Source organism: Trichechus manatus, unplaced genomic scaffold (assembly GCF_000243295.1).
Source record: "Trichechus manatus latirostris isolate Lorelei unplaced genomic scaffold, TriManLat1.0 scaffold00048, whole genome shotgun sequence".
NCBI lineage: Eukaryota > Metazoa > Chordata > Mammalia > Sirenia > Trichechidae > Trichechus > Trichechus manatus.
The window spans coordinates 14,428,712-14,448,274 of record NW_004443984.1 but is presented as its reverse complement, the minus strand read 5'-3'; the positions used below and the strand labels follow the sequence as shown (position 1 = coordinate 14,448,274).

Genomic DNA, 19,563 nt, shown 5'->3' with positions numbered 1-19,563 from the left:
AAAAATCCTCACAGCTGGACCAATAAGCAACATCATGATAAATGGAGAAAAGATTGAAGTTGTCAAGGATTTCATTTTACTTGGATCCACAATCAACACTCATGGAGGAAACAGTCAAGAAATCAAACAACGTATTGCATTGGGCAAATCTGCTGCAAAAGACCTCTTTAAAATGTTGAAAAACAAAGATGTCACTTTGAGGACTAAGATGCCCTGACCTAAGCCATGCTCTTTTCAGTCACTTCATATGCATGCAACGCTGGACAATGAATAAGGAAGACCAAAGAAAAATTGACACATTTGAATTATGGTGCTGGTGAAGAATATTGAATATACCATGGACTGCCATAAGAATGAACAAATCTGTCTTGGAGGAAGTACAGTCAGACTACCCCTTAGAAGCCAGGATGATGAGACTTGGTCTCACTTACTTTGGGCATATTATCAGGAGGGACCAATCCCTGGAGAAGGATACCATGCTTGGTAGAGTAGAGGGTCAGTGACATAATGGCTACAGCAATGGACTGAAACAAACCTACTACTGTGCAGATGGCTCAGGACTGGGCAGTGTTTCATTCTGTTACTCATAAGGTCACCATGAGTTGGAGCCAGCTCGATGGCACCTAACAACAACAAAAATAACATATTAGTGACAGTGAACGTAACAGTAAAATTTATTTCTCATGATATGAAAGCATCATATTTGGATGTGGGGAGGAGGGCCTTTCCAATAGGCTTCAGAGTTTACAAACATAAAATAAAACTATTCAACTATTTGGCTTGTTTCTATTTCTCTTACCTCCAGGTAGTGTCTTTTCTTCCTTTCAGAGGATGGAGTCCTGGTTTCAAGGACTTTTTGTTATTGCATGCCCCAAGTGTCAACCAATAGTGCAGTCCTCCCTCCCTCACTCTCCTAGTCACACTCGCTGCTCTTCCCATCCCACTCGCACCCCTCCCAGCAACAATGGAGGTGTGAAAAATAGAGCTGCCTAAGGATAGTACAGAGCCCTGATGGCACAGTGGTTAAGAAGCTTGACTGCTAACCAGAAGGTCAGCAGTTCGAATTCGCCAGCTGCTCCTTGGAAACTCTATGGGGCAATTCTACTCTGTCCTATAGGGTCGCTATTAGTTGGAGTTGGAATGGACTCTACGGCAATGGGTTTGGGTGTTTTTTTTTTTTTTTTTTTTTAAGGATAATACAGTAGTCAAGTACAAAGGCTCAGAGTTCTTTCCCTGTCACTTACAGTTGTATGACCTTAACCTCTCTGAGCATCAGTTTCCTCATCTGTAAAATGGCCACAATAATGATACCTACCTAACAAGGTTACTCTGAGGATGAAAAGAGGCCATGTGTATAAAAGGATATCACAGTGCCTGGCACTTAAAGAGGTCTCAGTAAATGATGACAGAGATGATGATGGAAAACAGAACCAAATCTGAGGGTCTTTATGATCACAACAAGGTGATTTTTGTTTTTATCCACAGTCTCACAACTTTGCATTTCAGTGATTTTTTCAGTTGATGGAGGATGTCACAGTCTCTACTTGGACATATCTCGAATCAGAATTCAAGCATCAAGATGAAGTGTCAACATTTTGGAACCTTCTGAAGTCACTGGAATGTTTCTATTTTAAAAACATGCATAACTTTCTTTGAAATGTATCAAAATATAAAATGGATGGATAGATAAATGGATGGATGGATATGTGATAAAGCAAATAGAACAAAATGTCAAATCTAGATGGTAGAAGATAGGAGCTCACCATCCACATCTTTTGACTTTTCCATATATTAGACATTTTCATAATAAACTGTTTGAAAAAAAATATGTGCAGGATCCTGATCACATGGCCAAGCTCTAATCTTAATACTCTGCCTTTGGAAATTGTGCTTTTTTTTTCCTAACTAAAAATATGAAGTAATGTAGTGATTTAAAAAGAAAGTGTTATCTAATGCTTCTTCAGTGACTGACTCTTGATACTTCAAGAGCTTTCTAAAGAAGCGTAGTGTTCTTTGGATCAGAGTTTAAGAAGCCCAGGACTAACAGCAATAGCAATGATAATAATAACAGTACAAACATGTATTTAGTGTGTGCCAGGCACTGTTCTAGATGCCTCATTGTATTATCACATTTAATCCTCACAAAACCCTTTGGGAGACAGTGTGTTATTATCTCCATTTTACAGATGAGGAAACTGAGGCATAAAGAGAGAATACGTAACTCCCCCAAGGTCATAGAGCTAGTGTCTTAGTTATCTAGCACTGCTGTAACAGAAATACCACAAGTGGGTGGCATTAAAGAACAGAAATTTATTTTCTCACAGTTCAGGAGGCCAGAAATCTGAATTCAGAATGTGACTATAGGGGGAGGTTCTTTATCTATTTCAGCTTCCAATCGCTGACACTCCGTGGTTCTTTGGTGACCTTCACATGGCATCTATTTTCCCATTTGTGCTGCTTATCTAAAGAGCCCTGGTGGCACAGTGGTTAAGCGCTTGCCTGCTACTGAAAGGTCAGTGGTTCGAATCCACCAGCCGTTCCATGAGAGAAAAGACATGGTGATCTGCTCCTATAAAGATTACAGCCTAGGAAGCCTATGGGGCAGTTCTACCGTGTTGTATAGGGTAGCTATGAGTCAGAATCGACTCGATGGCAACAGGTTTGGTTTTGGTTTTGCTGCTTGTCTTTGTGTCTGTGCTGCTTCTTAAAACCCAGAAGTGATTAGTTTTAGGACACACTCTACACTGATATGGCCTCAATACCATAACAAAGAAAACCCTATTCCCAAATGGGATCACATCCACAGGTATAGGGGTTAAGATTCCAACATATATTTGGGGGGCAGTGGGCAGGGGGAGGTGTGGTGGGGACCTTAACAGCTAGTGAGTGGTAGATTAGGACTACTGAGTGAATACTTGATATAATCAGATAACTAACCCCATACTAAGCTTAATGGGAGGTAGAGAACAATTGTCAGTAGAATTCAGACTTGATGTTGGGTTGTTTTAGCTTTTGTTTATTTGTGTCGTGAGTTACTTAAGTACGTAGTGTGTCCTCTGTCTGATTATCAGACCCGAGTTCATCTTTGCTGAATATCACTGTTAAAAAAGATAGTCTTAAAAACATGCAGAATTGTAATTGTGATCATTGTTAAGTCCATCTGTCCACTCTCACCTCTGCTGACTTCTGTCTCTGGCCATTGCTGTATGTTGTAGTCCATTCATTCTAACGTCGTGTTTTTGAGTAATTAGAGGATTGCATTTTTCTTTTTGGAGGGGGGGACTACATTTTTCTAACCAGATTTATTTCTGAAAACCTTACAGGGAAAGCAGAGAGTATGAAAGCCTATCTAAAGAGCGCAGAGGGCTTTTTCGTCCTGAGTAAAAGTACGACGATTGGAAGGCATGAGGATTCTGACCTTGTTTTAAAGGTAAGAACTCTTCCTCCTCGCTTTCCACCGCTCTGTCAACTAGACATCCCTTTGTACTCCCTAGAAGGTTCTTGTTGGCCTGTGGGCTCAAATCTCTTAGAACGCACAACCTCTAACAGCCACGTCTTTCCTTGATATGCTCCCAATCACCAATCGCATTGGGTTTCCTGGGCAGAGGTAGTGAAAATGGGCATGATGCAAAGAGGGTGTGCCCTCCATCCTTGGCTGGACTTGTTTCAGATGTCTCCCCACCACCCAACATCCCCACTGCAGCAGCCTGATGGGTGGTTTGGAGGGCGAGGTGAAGAGCTGGTGTTTTGGCCTTTGCCTGCTCTGGCCAGTCAGCCAGGGCCACCGGGAGTGCTTAGCTGGGGCAAGGGCCTCTCACCCTTTTCAGAGTTCCTCGGGACTGTCGTGGGCCCCGCGGAGCCCATGGACCTCCACACAGGACATCAGGGTAAGGCCTGGGCTTAGCCTCAGCATTCTTTCCCTTTATTACATCCTCTGAATTAGCAGTAGTTCGGTCCAGAGCCTCAGCTCATTAACAGCCGAGGAAGGCAGATGAAAGAGGAATAATAAACGCAGTGATTTGAGCCTTTTTAAACATTGAAGGGGGTTCAGTATTGCAGGGGAAAGGGAAATGTGGTGGAATCTCTTTATAAGTGTGAAAGGCAGTGGGTCTCTCTCAGACCTCACCCAACAGAGTATTCAGATTATTTCTAACTTTTTATTTTGAAAAAGTTATTGATTCACAGGAAGTTCCAAAAAATGGTATAGAGAGGTCCTGTGTACCCTTCGCGCAGTTTCCCTCAATGGTTATATAACTACAACAATATCAAAACCAGGAAGTTGACATTGGTACAGTGTGTGTGTCAGTTCTATGCCATTTTATAACCTACGTAGATTGGTGTAACCACCGCCGCAATCAGGATACAGAAGTTGATTCCATCACCAAGAAGATCTCCCCTGTGCTACCCCTTTATAACCACAACACCCCCTTCTGGCCACCGTCCCTAACCCTGGGAAACCACTAATCTGCTCTCCATCTCTATATTTGTTATTTCAAGAATGCTGTATAACTCTGGTGATGGGAAATTTAGCAATGGTTATGGGTGATGGTTGCACAACATGGTTAATGTAATTGATATCACTGAATTATACACCTCAAAAATGTTGAATTGTCAAATGTTGTGTTATATATTTTTATAACAACAATTAAAAAAAAGAGCGCTACGTAGATGGAATCATACAATATGTGATCTTCTGAGATTGGCTTTTTTCACTCAGCATAATTGTCTTGAGATCCATTTAGGTTGTTATGTGTCTCAATAGTTTGTTCCTTTTTATTGCTAAGTAATATTCCATGGTATGAGTGTACCATAGTTTAACTATTCACATATTGAAGGACGTTTTGATTGTAGTTTGAAGCTGTTACAAATAAAGCTGCTATCAACATTAATGTACAGGTTTCTGTCTAGACAGAAGTTTTCATTTCTCTGGGATAAATGCCCGAGAATGTGATATCTGGGTCATATGGTAAGTATTCTATGTTCGGTTTATGAAGAAACTGCCAAACCATTTTCCAGAATGGCTGTACCATTCTACAATTCCACCGACAATATAGAAGAGATTCAGTTTCTCTGCGTTCTCACCAATGTTTGCTATCATCTTTTTTTTTTTTAAGCTGTTCTCATAGACGTGTAGTGATATCTCATCATGGTCTCAATTTACATTTCCCTAGTGGCTACTGATGTTGACAGTCTTTTAATGTATTTATTTGCCACTTCTTTGGTGACATGAAATATTTCTTCATGTCTTTTGCTCATTTTCTAATTTGATTGTCTTTGTACTGTTCAGTTTTGAGAGTTCTTTGTATATTCTAGATGTGGGTCCTTTGTCAGAATAATGATTTGCAAACATTTTCTCGCACTCTGTAGCCTGTCTTTTCATGCTCTCTCTTTTTTAATTTTATTGTGTTTTAAGTGAAAGTTTATAGCACAAATTCATTTTTCATTCAAAAATTTATACACAAATTGTTTTGTGGCATTGGTTGCAGTCCCTCCAATGTGTCAGCACTCTCCCCCTTTCCACCCCAGATTCCCCGTTTCCATTCGTCCAGTTTTCCTGTCCCTTCCTGCCTTCTTGTCTTTGCTTTTGGGCAGCTGTTGCCCATTTGGTCTCGTATACTTGATGGAATTAAGAAGCACATTCCTCACGTGTGCTATGGTTTGTTTTATAGGCCTGTCTAATCTTTGGCTGAAAAGTGGGCTTCAGTTCTGAGTTAGCAGGGTGTCCAGGGGCCGTAGTCTTGGGGGTTCCTCCAGTCTCTGTCAGACCAGTAAGTCTGGTCTTTTTTTGTGAATTTGAATTTTGTTCTGTAATTTTCTTCTGCGCTGTCCGGGACCCTCTACTGTGATCCCTGTCAGAGTGGTTGGTGGTGGTAGCCGGGCACCATCTAGCTCTTCTGGGCTCAGGCTGGTGGGGGGTTGTGGTTCATGTGTACCATTAGTCATTTGGACTAATATTTTCCTTGTCTCTTTGGTTTTCTTCATTCCCCTTCGTTTTCATTCTGTTGAAGAATCTTTCACAGAGCAAAAGTTTTAAATTTTGATAAAGTCCATTTTATCAGTTTGTTTAATGGATCATGCATTTGGTGTCATGTCTAAGAATGCTTCACCAAGCCCTCAATCCTGAAGATTTTCTTCTATGTTTTCTTCTAAATGTTTTATACTTTTCTGTTTAAATCTATGGTCCGTTATGGTTTTTTTTTTTTTTTCTGTATTTTATGTCAGATTTAGGTTGAGGTTCATTTTTTTGCCTATGGATATTTTGTTGCTCCAGCACCATTTGTTGAAAAGACTGTCTTTCTTCCATTGAATTGCTTTTGCACCTTTGTCAAAAATTAGTTAGCTGTACTTGTGTGGGGCTATTTCTGGGTTCTCTGTTCTACTCTATTGATCAATGTGTCTGTCCCTCCACCAGTGTCACATATTCTTGATTACTGAAGCTATGTAATAAGTCTTGAAATTGTGTAGACTGTTTGCTTCCACTTTATTCTGCTTTTTCAAAATTGTTTTTACCTCCTCTTGTTCTTTTGCCTTTCTATATAAATTTTAGTGTAAACTTAGGTATATCTACAAAGGTCCCTGGGTAGCTGAAATGGTTTGTACTTGACCACGAACCAAAAGGTTGGTGGTTTGAACCCACTCATCAGTGCCACAGAAGAAAGGCCTGGCGATCTGCTTCCATAAAGATTACAGCCGAGAAAACTCTATGGAGCAGTCCTACTCTGTAACTCACGAGATTGCCATGGGTCAGAATTGAGTCAACGGCAGTGGGTTATATCTACAAAGAATCTTACTGTGATTTTTTTTTTTAGCAATTGTGCTAAACATACAAATCAGTGTGGGGAGAATTGATATCTTCACTATGTTGAGTCGTCCAAACCATGAACATGGTATGTCTATCCACATTTAGGTCTTCTTTGATTTATTTCATCAGTGTTCTTGTAATTTTCAGTGTATAAGCCCCCTGTATGTTTTGTTAGATTTACACTTCTTTCTTCTTTTTTTTTTTTTTAGCAATTGCAAATGATCTTGTATTTCTAATGTAGGTATCCACATGTTCATTGCTAGTATATAGAAATACCATTGATTTTGAATGTTTATCTTGAATCCTATGAACTTGCTCAACTCACTAGTCCTAGGAAGTTTTGCTTTGTTTCGTAGATTTCTTGGGATCATAGACAATCATGTTATCTGCTAATAGGGGCAGTTTTATTCTTCCTTTATGATCTATATGCCTTTTATCTCCCTTTCTTGCATTCTTGCACTGGCTAGTACTCCCAGGACTATGTTAAATAAGAGTAATAAGAGCAGACATCCTTGTCTTGTTCCTGATCTCAAGGGGAAAGCATTCAGTCTTTCACCAGTAGGTATGATGTTAACTGTAGGTTTTTTGTGGATGTGCTTTGTCAAGTTGGGGAAGTCCCCCTTTATTCCTAGTTTCCTGGGGGTGTTTATCATGAACTCAACAGATTTTAAAATAACTCCAGGAACCTCCCCTTGAGATTCTCATCTGTGACGCGGTCTCTCTACAAGGACACAGAAAATCTGTTCCGGGTACAAAGGAGGAAAAAGAGTTTCAGTTTCTTCTTTGTCCTAACAAGGGGTAGATTTTAGGTATTTTTACTTTCTGACTGGCCAAGATGGAGACAGGGAGTTTCTGTTTTGAACCTAACTATTTTATCAGAGGAGTCCCTGAATGGTGCACATGGTTAATGCACTTAGTTGCTAACTGAAAGGTTGGAGGTTTGAGTCCACCCAGAGGTACCTGAGAAGAAAGACCTGAGAATCCACTTCCAAAAAAATCAGCTACTGAAAACCCTGTGGAGCAGTTCTACTCTAACACACATGGGGTTGCCATGAGTCAGAATCAACTCGAGGGCATCTGTTTTTGTTTGTTTTTATGGTATTAGAAAACTGTAGTAATAAAGAAAAGCACAGGCTTTAGAGATAGACCTGGGTTTGAATCTCATTAGGCTACTTTCTGGCGGTGTGACTTGAGGCAAATTACTTAACAGCTCCAAGCTTGTATTTCCCATCTGTAAACCAATTATGTCGGGGTTGTGATGAAGATTGCATAAAAAAAGCATATAAAGGGCCTGGCTCCTGGTGCTCAGAAAAGGCACCGTGGCCATTATTACGTTCTCCTAAACGAGAGACTGAGAAGAATTCTCAGGGGTACACAGTGTTGAAATGGGGATCCGCTGATGTTTGGAAAGGGGAAATAATGGGGCAAATCATTATAGAGAGAGAAATTGAGTTGCATTCGTTGTATAAAAATAATTGACTGCTTACTGCTCCTCGGCCTTAGTGTAAGTAAGTCACTACTGCCAGCAACAGTCACATTGATTTATGAAGGAATCAGCCGTATTTCCAGAAGCGCGAGCTTACATTGGCTCCCCAGAGAACGAATGATACATGAATTGCCAAATGCTTTCTGAGTCAGCTTTTGATGACTGCTTATATCTTGTCTTCAGCAAATCCTCTTCCCAAAGCTTAAATGGATTTTGGAGAGATTTGTTTTTAAAAGCGGGTGCAGGAACACAGGTCTGTTTCAAAGAACTGAAACTTGCAGACATGTCAACATTTTCCAGTTGTATAAGAGGAGGCAAGGTGAAAATTTCCTCTCTGCTGAAAATTGGGCCTTTCTTTCTTTTTCATTTTTGTCAGCTCACTTTTTTTTGTTTGTTTATTGCTGTAGTTTAAATGAAGTTTACATTTCAAGTTAGTCTCCCATACAAAAATTTATACATACATTATTATGTGAAAAAATAGGCCTTTCTGATTAATGTAAGAGTCACCCTTGATCAGCTACAGGCCCCTCTGAGTAGTAATTCAACAATCCATTTATAATTTATATTATTGGTGCTGCTAGAAGTCATTCTACTAAATAAAGTTCAGAAATCTAAAAAAATAAGCCAGCCTGGTAATTACCCAGAGGGTACACCTAGCAAATAAAAGAGATTTTTGTTTTATTTAGCTGGGTAAGTCCTAAAGAATAGGAAGCCATGCTTCTGAAGATGTATACTCATTTACAAAGCTGACGTATTATTTTGGTTGTGGTTATCATAATATTTTGACATCATTTACTTTTTCTGCTAATAACATGCTTACTGTTGAAAAGAATTGGGAGACTACAACCAAGTACAATGAAGAAAACAAAAGTCACTTGTAATCACCTGACTCGGGGACAATCACCATTGATTTTTGCAGGGTTTTGCCTTCCCGACTTTTTTCTACATCCTATAAGGAGTTCAATTCCCTAAAGGCAATAGGAAGCCTGTTTTCACTGCGCAGGGTTAGCTGTTATTATCACTTATTCATTCCATAAATACTTACCTGGAGCCTCAGCACTGAGCCCAGCCGGGGGTACATCAATAGGAAAAATGGTACTTAGAATCAGGAAGCTGCCAGGAGAGAGGGACATAGGTCAAAGCATCCCACAAAGACATGTATGGTTACACACCGAGGTTGGGGCGGAATACGGAGGATGACAGCTTAACTAGACAAGGGAGGATGGTGGGGAAATAGCATATGCAGAGGCCCTGGAGTGGAAGAGAGTATGGGGAGCAGCAGAAAGGACAGAGACCAGTATATAGAAGTAAAAGCAGGAAGGGGGAGGCTGAAGAGGCAGGCAGGCTTCTTCATGCCACCGTAAGGATTTTGGTCTTTATCTGAAGCACAATGGGAGGAAGGCACTGGAGGATTCTAAGCAAGCAGGTGACCTGCATTTTGAAATGAGGGTCCTGACTGCCATGTGCAGACCGGAAATGAGGAACTCTGCTCAGAGTCTCCCCTCCTCCATTTGACACAGTTGGAAAGTCTCAGCCACTAGCCTCGCTCCCTTCTCAGCTAAACCTTGTGAACTGGAATTTGTATAATTGAGTGTGGCTTTGTGAACTCTAGCTTTTATAGTTGGATGTGGCCGTTACTTAAACTCTGAGGACTTGATTCTTCCAGAATGAAGAAATACTACAAATAAGCCAATGGTGGTTGAATTTTCTGTGTGCCTAAGAATGCTTGTTAAATATGAATTCCTGGACATTCTGGCCCAGGAGTTCTGGGGGACCCAGGAATCTGCTGTTTATTTGCTCCCAGGTCCGGGTGGCATGCCCCCATAGAAATGGTTATGGGACCACACCCTCTCCGTTCTCCTCACCTGTGCTTTTTCCCTTCTGATGTGGGCGAGCTCCTGTTTGGCCTCTCTCTCTCTCTCTCTGTGCATGTGTATGTACTATTTCAATAAACTTTGTTTTGAGGAAAAGAGAAGCAAAGGTTAAACAGTGCAGAGCTGACAGATCCTAGCCCCTCCTCAATGATTCGCACAGCCCCACACTGGGCAAGTGTCAGGATTCCCTTTAAGACTGAACTGAAGGGCAGTTGAAGTCACTGGGTGGTACAAAAAGTTAACAAGCTCGCTGCTGACAAAAAGGTTGGAGGTTCGAGTCCACTCAGAGGCACCTCAGAAGAAAGGCCTGGTGATCTTTTTCTGAAAATCAGCCATTGAAAACCCTATGGAGCACATTTCTACTCTGACACACATGTGGGTGCCATGAGTCAGGTAGACTAGACAACAGCTGGTTGTTTTTTTTTTTTTTTTTTTTTGTAGAGCAACTAGAACAAGTGCAGTACCGGGGCTGGGAGGGTGGAGATGGAGAAAAGCAAAGGACAGAACTGACGGGGGAATGAAACCCTCTCTCGTGCCTGTGTCTCCATCCTCTGTGGTCAGCTTCCTGCTAGCTGCTCATTTCTCACTGGTGGAACATTCTCTGTAGCATATGTCAGCCTATCCTCATATGGGATCAGAGGACCATGGAGCAAGACTGATGTAATAAACACCGCAGAGCCCATACAGCTAAATAAGCCTAACCCTTTGCCTAAACCAAAGTAAACAAACCAGTTGCCCTTGAGTCCATTCAGACTCGTGGCGATCCCATGGGTCAGAGCAGAACTGCGTTCCATAAAGTTTTCAATGGCTGTGACCTTTCGGAAGCAGGTCACCAGGTCTTTCTTCCAGGGTGCCTTTAGGTGGGTTTCGAACTGCCAACCTTTCCGTTAATAGCTGCACGTTTAACCGCACCTGCCATTTCTGGACCACCCCTTAGAAAAGAGCCATGGAAGCCTAGATGATAATTTTTTTAAAACAAAGCTGCAGTGATTATTCTTTTATTTCCTTCCCATGTGCGAGTACATCTGCTGTGTTAAAGGGCACACCCAGCTGTGACTCTGATACCAAAAACCAAACCCATTGCCATCAAGTCGATTCTGACTCATAGCGACCCTATAGGACAGAGTAGAACTGCCCCCAGAGGGTTTCCAAGTCGAGCTCTTAACTACTGTGTCACCAGCGCTCCTGGAACTCTGATGGGCATTGCCAAATTGCCCTCCAGAGAAGGCTCACAAATTTACTCTCCCAGCAACAAAGGGTACCTCTTCCCCACTCCCTCCCCAGCGTAGTGTGTTATCCACTGGCTGGGTCTTTGCTGATCTGAGAGGTGAAATATAGGATCCATGTGGTTTTTAACTTGCATTTCTGTTAGTAGGCCAGAACGCCTAAACTTTGAGAGATCAGGTGGCAGGTCCTGAGGGCCAGGACATGGACTTGCATAAAGATTTCAGCCCCTCCTCAGTCTCTGTGGGAAAGTCTACAGAAAGAAACAAGCCTGAGGGGCAAGTCCAATCGCTTGCTCTTCCACCTGAACATGCTTGCTTGTCTGTGCGCCTGGACATGGACTCCCACCCTCGCCCTGGCTTCACCCCAATACTGTTGCTCTGGACACTCACCCTGTCTGGTCTCATTGTCCTCAGGGAAATTTTCACTCTGCTGTTTGAGAGCTAGCAGCTAGACTTCAGGCTGATTTCATTGTTCAGTTCCCAATGTATGGGCCTACTTTCCTTCGGGTAGGTGGAGGGCCTCCAAAAGGAAAGAGTTCTGAGAGAAGGACTAGATCGTAGTCTTTTGAATACAATAAATAATAAAAACAGCTACAGCACACATCTATAGACTATTTAAGGAGTCCTCGGGTGGTGCAAATGGTTAACGCACACTCCGCTGCTAACCAAAAGGTTGGAGGTTCAAGTCCACCCAGAGGTGGCTCGGAAGAAAGTCCTGGTGATCTACTTCTATAAATCAGCCATCGAAAACCCTATGGAACACAGTTCTACTCTTACATATATGGGGTTGCTATGAGTCAGGGTTGACTGGATGGCAACTGGTTTTATACACTATTTACTATGTATCTCACACAGTTTTATGTATGTATGCTATATATGTTCTGTATACGTTGTGTTGTTGGGTGCCGTCAAGTCAGTTCCAACTCATAGCAACCCTGTGTACAACAGAAGAAACACTACCCAGTCCTGCACCATTCTCACAATCGTTGCTATGTTTGAGCCCATTGTTGCAGCCACTGTGTCAATCCATCTCATTGAGGATCTTCCTCTTTTTTGCTGACCTTCTATTCTACCAAGCATGATGTCCTTCTCCAGGCACTGGTCCCTCCTGATAACATGTCCAAAGTATGTGAGATGAAGTCTTGCCAACCTCGCTTCCAAGGAGCATTTTGGCTGTACTTCTTTCAAGACAGATTGTTCGTTCCTCTGGCAGTCCATGGTATATTCAATATTCTTCGCCAACACCATAATTTAAACACATCAATTCTTCTTCAGTTGTCCTTGTTCATTGTCCAGCTTTCCTTGCATATGAAGTGAATGAAAACACCATGGCTTGGGTCAGGAGCACCTTAGTCCTCAAAGTGACGTCTTTGCTTTTTAACACTTTAAAGAGGTTTTTTTTTTTTTACAGCAGATTTGCCCCATGCAATACGTCGTATATGTATTGCAGAATTTTATATTCAAAACCACCCTATGGAGTAAGGGCTACTATTATTATTATCCCCATTTAAGAGATGTGAAAATGGGATTCAGAAAAGTTAAGTAGCTTGCCCAAAGTTTACCAGCTAGTCAGGGATGGGGCTGAGCCTCAGACTCCAGAGCTTCTACAAAAAGAAGCTTCATTCTTTAGATGTAATTTTGGCTTTTGGAAGCATCTGAAAATCTAAATATCTGAAATTCCTCATGAATTAATTGGGATCAATAAAAGATAGATGACTAAGCCAGGGAAATACCGCAGTGTGGAATCTGAAATAAGGATTGTCAGTAATACAGTGAAATGGTGATCCTCATTCACACAACAAGCTGTGGTGGCTCCATCTAGTGGGGGATTTGTGTAAAGAGCAAATGTTGACCCAGGGTGCACAGTGTGATCCGTGGATGGAAGAGAAACACTACTCCTCAGAGTAGACCAAGCTGAGCTACCTCTTTAAAGAAAAGCCTGGGAATTTTCCAGGTATGGAAGCAGGGAAGGGCATCCCAGGTGTAAGAAACAGCATGTGAAAAGGTCTGGAGGTGTTTGACGTATAATTGACGTGGGAGGAAAGGGCTAAATTGGCATGTTGGTGCTGAAGTGTGAAAAAGTCCTCTAAGGCAGGCTAAGCATTTAAGTGTTAACTTGTTTCAAGATGGAAACTCCTCCCCACCCCAAGGTTTTTAACCTGGGGAGGAATTGATTGTCATTTTGAGAGCAAACACTGGTGACAGTGAACAGAGTGGGTTGTAGAAGAAAGAGCAGAGCAGCCCTAGAGCAGAGTGGGCAAGCACTTGCCTCAGAGCCTGGCTCTGCCCCTGGTGAGCTGTGGGAGCTCAGGGAAGTTACTCGCCCACTCCTGGTTGTGATTTCTGCATACGCATGGGGCAGTGGCAGCTCAGTGGTAGAATTCTTGCCTTCCATATGTGGGAGACCAGGGTTCAATTCCTGACCAATGCGCCTGATGTGCAGCCGCCACCCATCTGTCACTTAATGTGTTGCTGTGATGCTGAACAGGTTTCAGCAGAGCTTCCAAACTAAGATGGACTAGGAAGAAAGGCCTGGCAATCTACTTCCAAAAAATCAGCCAGTGAAACCCTATGGATCACAACCGATCGTGAGGATGGTGCAGAATCGGGCAGGGTTTCATTCAGTTGTCCATGGGGTCGATATAAGTCAGGGGCAGACGCAACGGCAGCTAAAACCAACAACAAATGGAAGATAATTGCTATATGATGAGACTGAATTAAACTGTGAAGTACTCAGAGCAATGACCGGGGGGTGGGAAATATTGTCATAAATTTTAGTTATTGTATTAATGTTCTGTTGCTGTCCTAAGAAATTACCACTAACTTAATGGCTTAAAACAACACACATTTATTACCTCACGGTTCTGTAGGTCAGTCTCAGGCTGGGTCTGGGTAGATGTAGCTGATTTCTCTGCTCTGGGTCTCTCAAGGCTGAAATCAAGGTGTTGGCTGGCCTGGGCTCTTATCTGAAGGCTCCAGGGGGAAAGTCCTCTTCCAGGCTCATTCAGACTGTAGTAGGATTCAGTTGCATGTGGTATAATTGTAACACTGAGGTCCCATTTCCTTGCTGGCTGTCAGAGGTGTTCTCAGCTTGTAGAGACCGCCCACATTCCCTGTCTCATAGCCTCCTCCATCTTCAAAGCCAGTAACAGCAGATCGAGCCCTTCACTTGCTTCAAATCTGTCTGACCCCCCCTTTCTGACTAATCTCTCCATTTCTATCCAGAGAAAGTTCTCTGCTTTTAAGGGCCCATGTTAGATTGGGCCCACCCAGATAATCCAAAATAATCTCCCTATTTTAAGGTCACCGATGAATAATCCTTATTACATCTGCACAGTGCCTTCTGCCACATAATGTAGCCTAGTCGCAGGCTCCGGGGATTAGGGCATGGACATGTTTGGAGGACCAATCTGTATGCCGCCAGTGAAAAAACCAGTTGCTGTCAAGTTGATTCCAACTCATGGTGATCCCTTGTGTGTCAGAGTGCTCCGTAGGATTTTCAATGGCTGATTTTTTGGAAGTATAGCACCAGACCTTTCTTCTGAGGTGCCTCTGGGTGGACTCAAACCTCCAACCTTTCAGTTAGCAGCTGACCATGTTAACTGTTTGCACCACCCGGGCACTCGTCTGTCTGCCACAGTCATTACTATCTTTTGCCTGGACTATTGCAATAGGGCAGTGGGTGGGGGGAGGCGGGAGAGGGGTGATGGATTTGGTTTGAGAACTTTCCAGAGGAATCAGTATGGATCAGTGCAAGGGGAAATGAAGAAGGATGTCCAGATAAGCTGGGAGGGACATAATATCATTAACTAAGAGAGGTTATACAGGAGCTAAAGAAGGTAAGATTGCTGGACTTGATATGAACATCTCAACATCCAGGTCAACTGGGGGTCGGAAATACATGTCTGAGAATTGAGGAGGTGATGCAGCTGCCCCAGCCTGTGGGCAGAGTGAAAAGGGAGACAATCCTTGAGACCTGGGAAACAGTGGCATTTGAGGGGCTGGCAGAGTTAGAAAAACCCCATATGGAAATCTAGAAGTAGTCAGAGAGGTTGGAGGAGATCACAAAAGCTGGTGCCAAGGCCGAGGGAACATTAATAACAAAAATAGCTAATATTTATGGAGGGCTGACGTTGGCTGGGCACTGTTCTTGTACTTTTGTACGTATTAACTTACTTGATCCTCACAGCAGCCCTCTGAGGTCGGGACTGTCATTTTCCCTGCCTCGCAGATGAGGGCAGTGAGGCAGAGGCAGATAAGTAGCCTGCCGAACGTCACAGAGGGAGGATGTGGAGAGCTGGGACAAACGCTCAGGCAGCTGGCACCACACAGGAAGCTTCCGGAAGAGAGGCTTTCCAGGATGGGGGTGTGGATGCCGGTGTGAGTAATTGCTGCTCTATCATGAATGCCGAGGAAGTGGGTACAGATGGCTGCCCACTTGCTGAGGTGCCGGTTATTTCAAGCCCCCAGTGCACTGAGGTGAATGGTACTGAATCGCTGTCACTTCTAGATGCCCTGGTCCCCTCTCAGGGGTTGTGCAGATTTCAGGGAGCTCTCAGAGACACCTCATGAACCAACCTCTCCTTGAAGGTGTGCCCCCTCCTTCGGGCTCCCCCAGGGAAGCTAAGTAGGAGCTAGTTAGCAGGAGAAAGACAGAGAAGTTTCCTCTTTCCCTATGCCCCCAGGCCTTCTGCCTCACCAGAGCCCGTTCTGTTTCTTGTCATCCTTATTCTTTTGAAAACCCCATTTTCACTGTTTCTCTATTACATCTCTTTTCTGAGGCAGTGAGGGTGGAGGTGAGATGGCCAAGGACCAAAAGATAAAGTAATACAGTTACACACGTACACACAACAGTTAATTTAAAAAAAACAAAAGTTATCCTACCACATTGAAAATTCGCCGAAAATGGTCTTTTGCCAGTCCTATGAGGTGCAGCTTATCATACTCTTTTTTGCAGTTCAGGAAGCCCCCTCGGAGAATGAGAGAAATTTGCCCCAGGCTGCACAGCTGGAATGTGGCAGAGGAGGGACTTGAACTCAAGGCTTTCTAACTCCAGAGCCATCCTCTTGTAATAATAGTACACATTTTGATGTTTGCTATATATTCCAAAGTACTTCTAAGAGCTTTCATAGGTATCCTCTCGTTTAATCTTCACCACAAACTTATAAGGGCTGGTCTATTATTATGCCTGATTTACAGATGAGGATATTGAGGTGCCAAGAGAATAGCTCACTTGTGCAAGGTCACCCTGCTAGGAAGTAGGAGAGCTGGAGTTTGAACCCAGGCCACCCACCTCAAAAGCCAGTCAAATAACCACCACACTTTCCTGCCTCCCTAATGCCTTAATCGTAACCCACATGCCTCCCTTTGACGACAATTTCAAGTGCCACGGAGAGGCCAGGGATGGTGAGAGCCACCAGGAGGCCACTGATGATCCTTCCAAGGGCAGATTTAGGAAGGTGGTAGTGGGGACACTGGATGGCAGGAGGTTGGGCACTCAAAGGGGAATGGAGCTATCTTGAAGCAGTGTAACCATAAAGGAAAGGAATGGGGGGAGGGGGGCATTTTGGGGATGGGGACAACGGTGAACATGTTCATAGGTTGGGTGGAGGTCACCAGCGGGCGTCCAAGGTAAGGGTGAAAATACAAAGAGAAGGTCATGGAAGGGAGAAGGGGGATGAAGGCAAGACAGCACTGAGCCCCTGGGTGGCTGAGGGAAGGGCTGTTGAGAGCTGTTGTATCTGAGCACCTGTTTGTGCCCGGGAAGCTGGGCCCGGGCAGGGAGCAGAGGACACACCCAAAGTGTGTGTGGGGTGACAAAAGGAGTTTAACGAAGGGCCTCTTTACAGAGGGCGGGCAGGGCTTAGAGAAGCCACGGGGGTTTGCAATGCCCAGAGCTAGTATGAGTGAGGAGCTATCCCACCCTCAGACCTGGAGGGGGAAGGAGACATTTCATGGAACCCAGAGACACAGAGGGCTGGGTGAGAGAGCTGCCTGGGGAGCCGTGGCTTTTGGTGGAGTGTTACAGCTTGCCTGGGGTGAACCCCTCTTCCTGTTCCCATCTCCCATTGGCTAAACCCGAGTGGAAACCAGAGGCAAGGAGCCCATTGCTGCCTCTATACAGGCCAGCCTGCTGGGGCAGGGGATGTGGAGATGGGAGGAGAGAAGATCCAGGGGAGCAAATGGAAAGCGCCTGGCAGTAGGGGTCGGGGATGAGGTAGGGGATTTAAACCTGTTGCTGTCAAGTCGATTCCGACTCATGGCAACCCCATGTGTGACAGAATAGAACTGTGCTCCATAGGGTTTTCTGGGCTGTGATCTTTCTACAGACCTTTCTTCTGCCATGCCGCTGGGTAGGTTCAAACCACCAACCTCCTGGAGGATCTTGGAGGCTGTTAATGAAGTAGCATGAAGGTGGAAGACCAGGGGCCCAAGGGGAGTAGCTCATGGACCAGTGAGGGTGTCGGTGGTGGAAAGACTCAGGGGGTACAGAGACTTGAAGAAGCTAGGGAGATAGAGCAGGGACTTAGGCTGAGGGGAAGGAAGTAGAGGTAGAGGGACACCAATAGAGTGTGGATGGGAAGCAAAGACCAAGATGAATGAAGACCTGAGGTCGGGAGGTTATGATGGAGGGTGGGCTTCCAAGTTCCAGGTAATACAAGGTAAAAAACTGACTCCAGAGAGAAGTTCCAAATACATGTTGAGTCTTGGCGTGTTGTGATTAACAGTCACCTCCTCAGGGAGGCTTCACAGAGCCCAGTAGTCACTGGCGTGGATGTGTATTGTTAGTAGATTCTTTTTTAAGTCTCGATATTTTATAGAGTTACTGTATACTTAAATAAAATATTTAAAATGTAGGAAACATTTAAAAATGTATTTGTTTTCTATATTCAGTTCCATCCCTTCCCTCTCTCATTATTAAATTACTCTCTACTCTGAAAAGCATAGGCTATACAGACAAGATACACAAGTGTATGGATTTTGGAATTAGATCTGGTTGCAAATCCTGACATTGCCACGTGCTAGTAACTTGACCTTGAGTGAGTCCCTTCACCACTCTGAGTCTCAGCTTCTTCATCTGGGTTGTTGTGAGTCGCCGTGAAGTCGCCTCCAACTCATGGCAACCTTATGTGCAAACCAAAAAACCAAACCCGACTCATAGCGACACCTATAGGGCAGAGTAGAAGTGCCACGTAGGGTTTCTAAGGCTGTAATCTTTATGGAAGCAGACTGCCACATCTTTCTCCCGAGGAGTGGCTGCTAAGTTGGAACCACTGACCTTTCAGTTTGCAGTGGAGTGCTGAACCACTGCACCACCAGGGAACCTTAACCTTATGTGTAACAGAGGGAAATGTTGCCCAGTCCTGCGCCATCTTCATGATCATTGTTATGGTTGAGTCCATTTGTTGTGGCTATTGTGTCAATCCATCTCATTGAGGGTTTCCCTTGTTTTCGCTGACCTTTTGCTCTACCAACCAAGATGTCCTTTTCTAGCTATTAGTCTTTCCTGATGGCATGTCCAAAGTAAGCAAACGAAAGTCTGGCCATCCTCACTTCTAAGATGGGGATAATAATAGAACTCCCTGTAGAGGGCTGTTGTACAGATTAAATGGGGGAATGCACACAAAAGTACTTTGACAGGGCCCAGCTCCCGGGAAGTTCTCAAAATATGTTAGCTGCTAGTAATAATAAAAACAAGATGATTTATCTAGTAGTGGGGCAGGTCAGTGGGGTGGGGCTTATACATCAGGCCTATATTAGCAGCAGGGCTTTTGCCCATTGGCTGCTTTTTGCAGTTTTCCAAGTATGGGCAGGGCATGGTCTTACTGGACAGTCCTCTGAAGCTCTCTTGGCCTAACGTTGTGGCAGAGGCTCATCCCACTTTGTGGGGTCACCCCAAACTTCCTGCTTGCTTTGACTTCCTAATAACAATTTGACAGCACTTGAGGAATGAAGCTAAAGGGGCCTGAGAAGAGAAAAACTAAATGCAACATGGAAAACCCGTCTCCTTGGTTTGGTTCTTTTGGTGTTGTTGATTTTCTCTACTGGTTCTCTTTTTCAATGTCATTGATTTATGTCCTAATTTTTCTTATTTCTTTTCTTCTTGCTTTAGGTTTATATTGTTCTTCTTTCTCTAGTTTCCTAATGTTGGTTGTAGTTAGGTGCCATTGAGTC

The 19,563-nt window shown here is 43.7% G+C and overlaps 1 protein-coding gene across 1 annotated transcript in view; it reads left to right on the top strand.

The window, feature by feature from the left end:
* FHAD1 (forkhead associated phosphopeptide binding domain 1) overlaps positions 1-19,563 on the top strand; it is a 201,272-nt gene that overhangs the window by 11,768 nt on the left and 169,941 nt on the right. The window contains exon 2 of the mRNA XM_023732166.1: positions 3,324-3,430. Coding sequence (XP_023587934.1) covers positions 3,338-3,430 — 93 coding nt within the window. The 5' untranslated portion in view covers positions 3,324-3,337. The remainder of the gene's footprint in view (positions 1-3,323; positions 3,431-19,563) is intronic.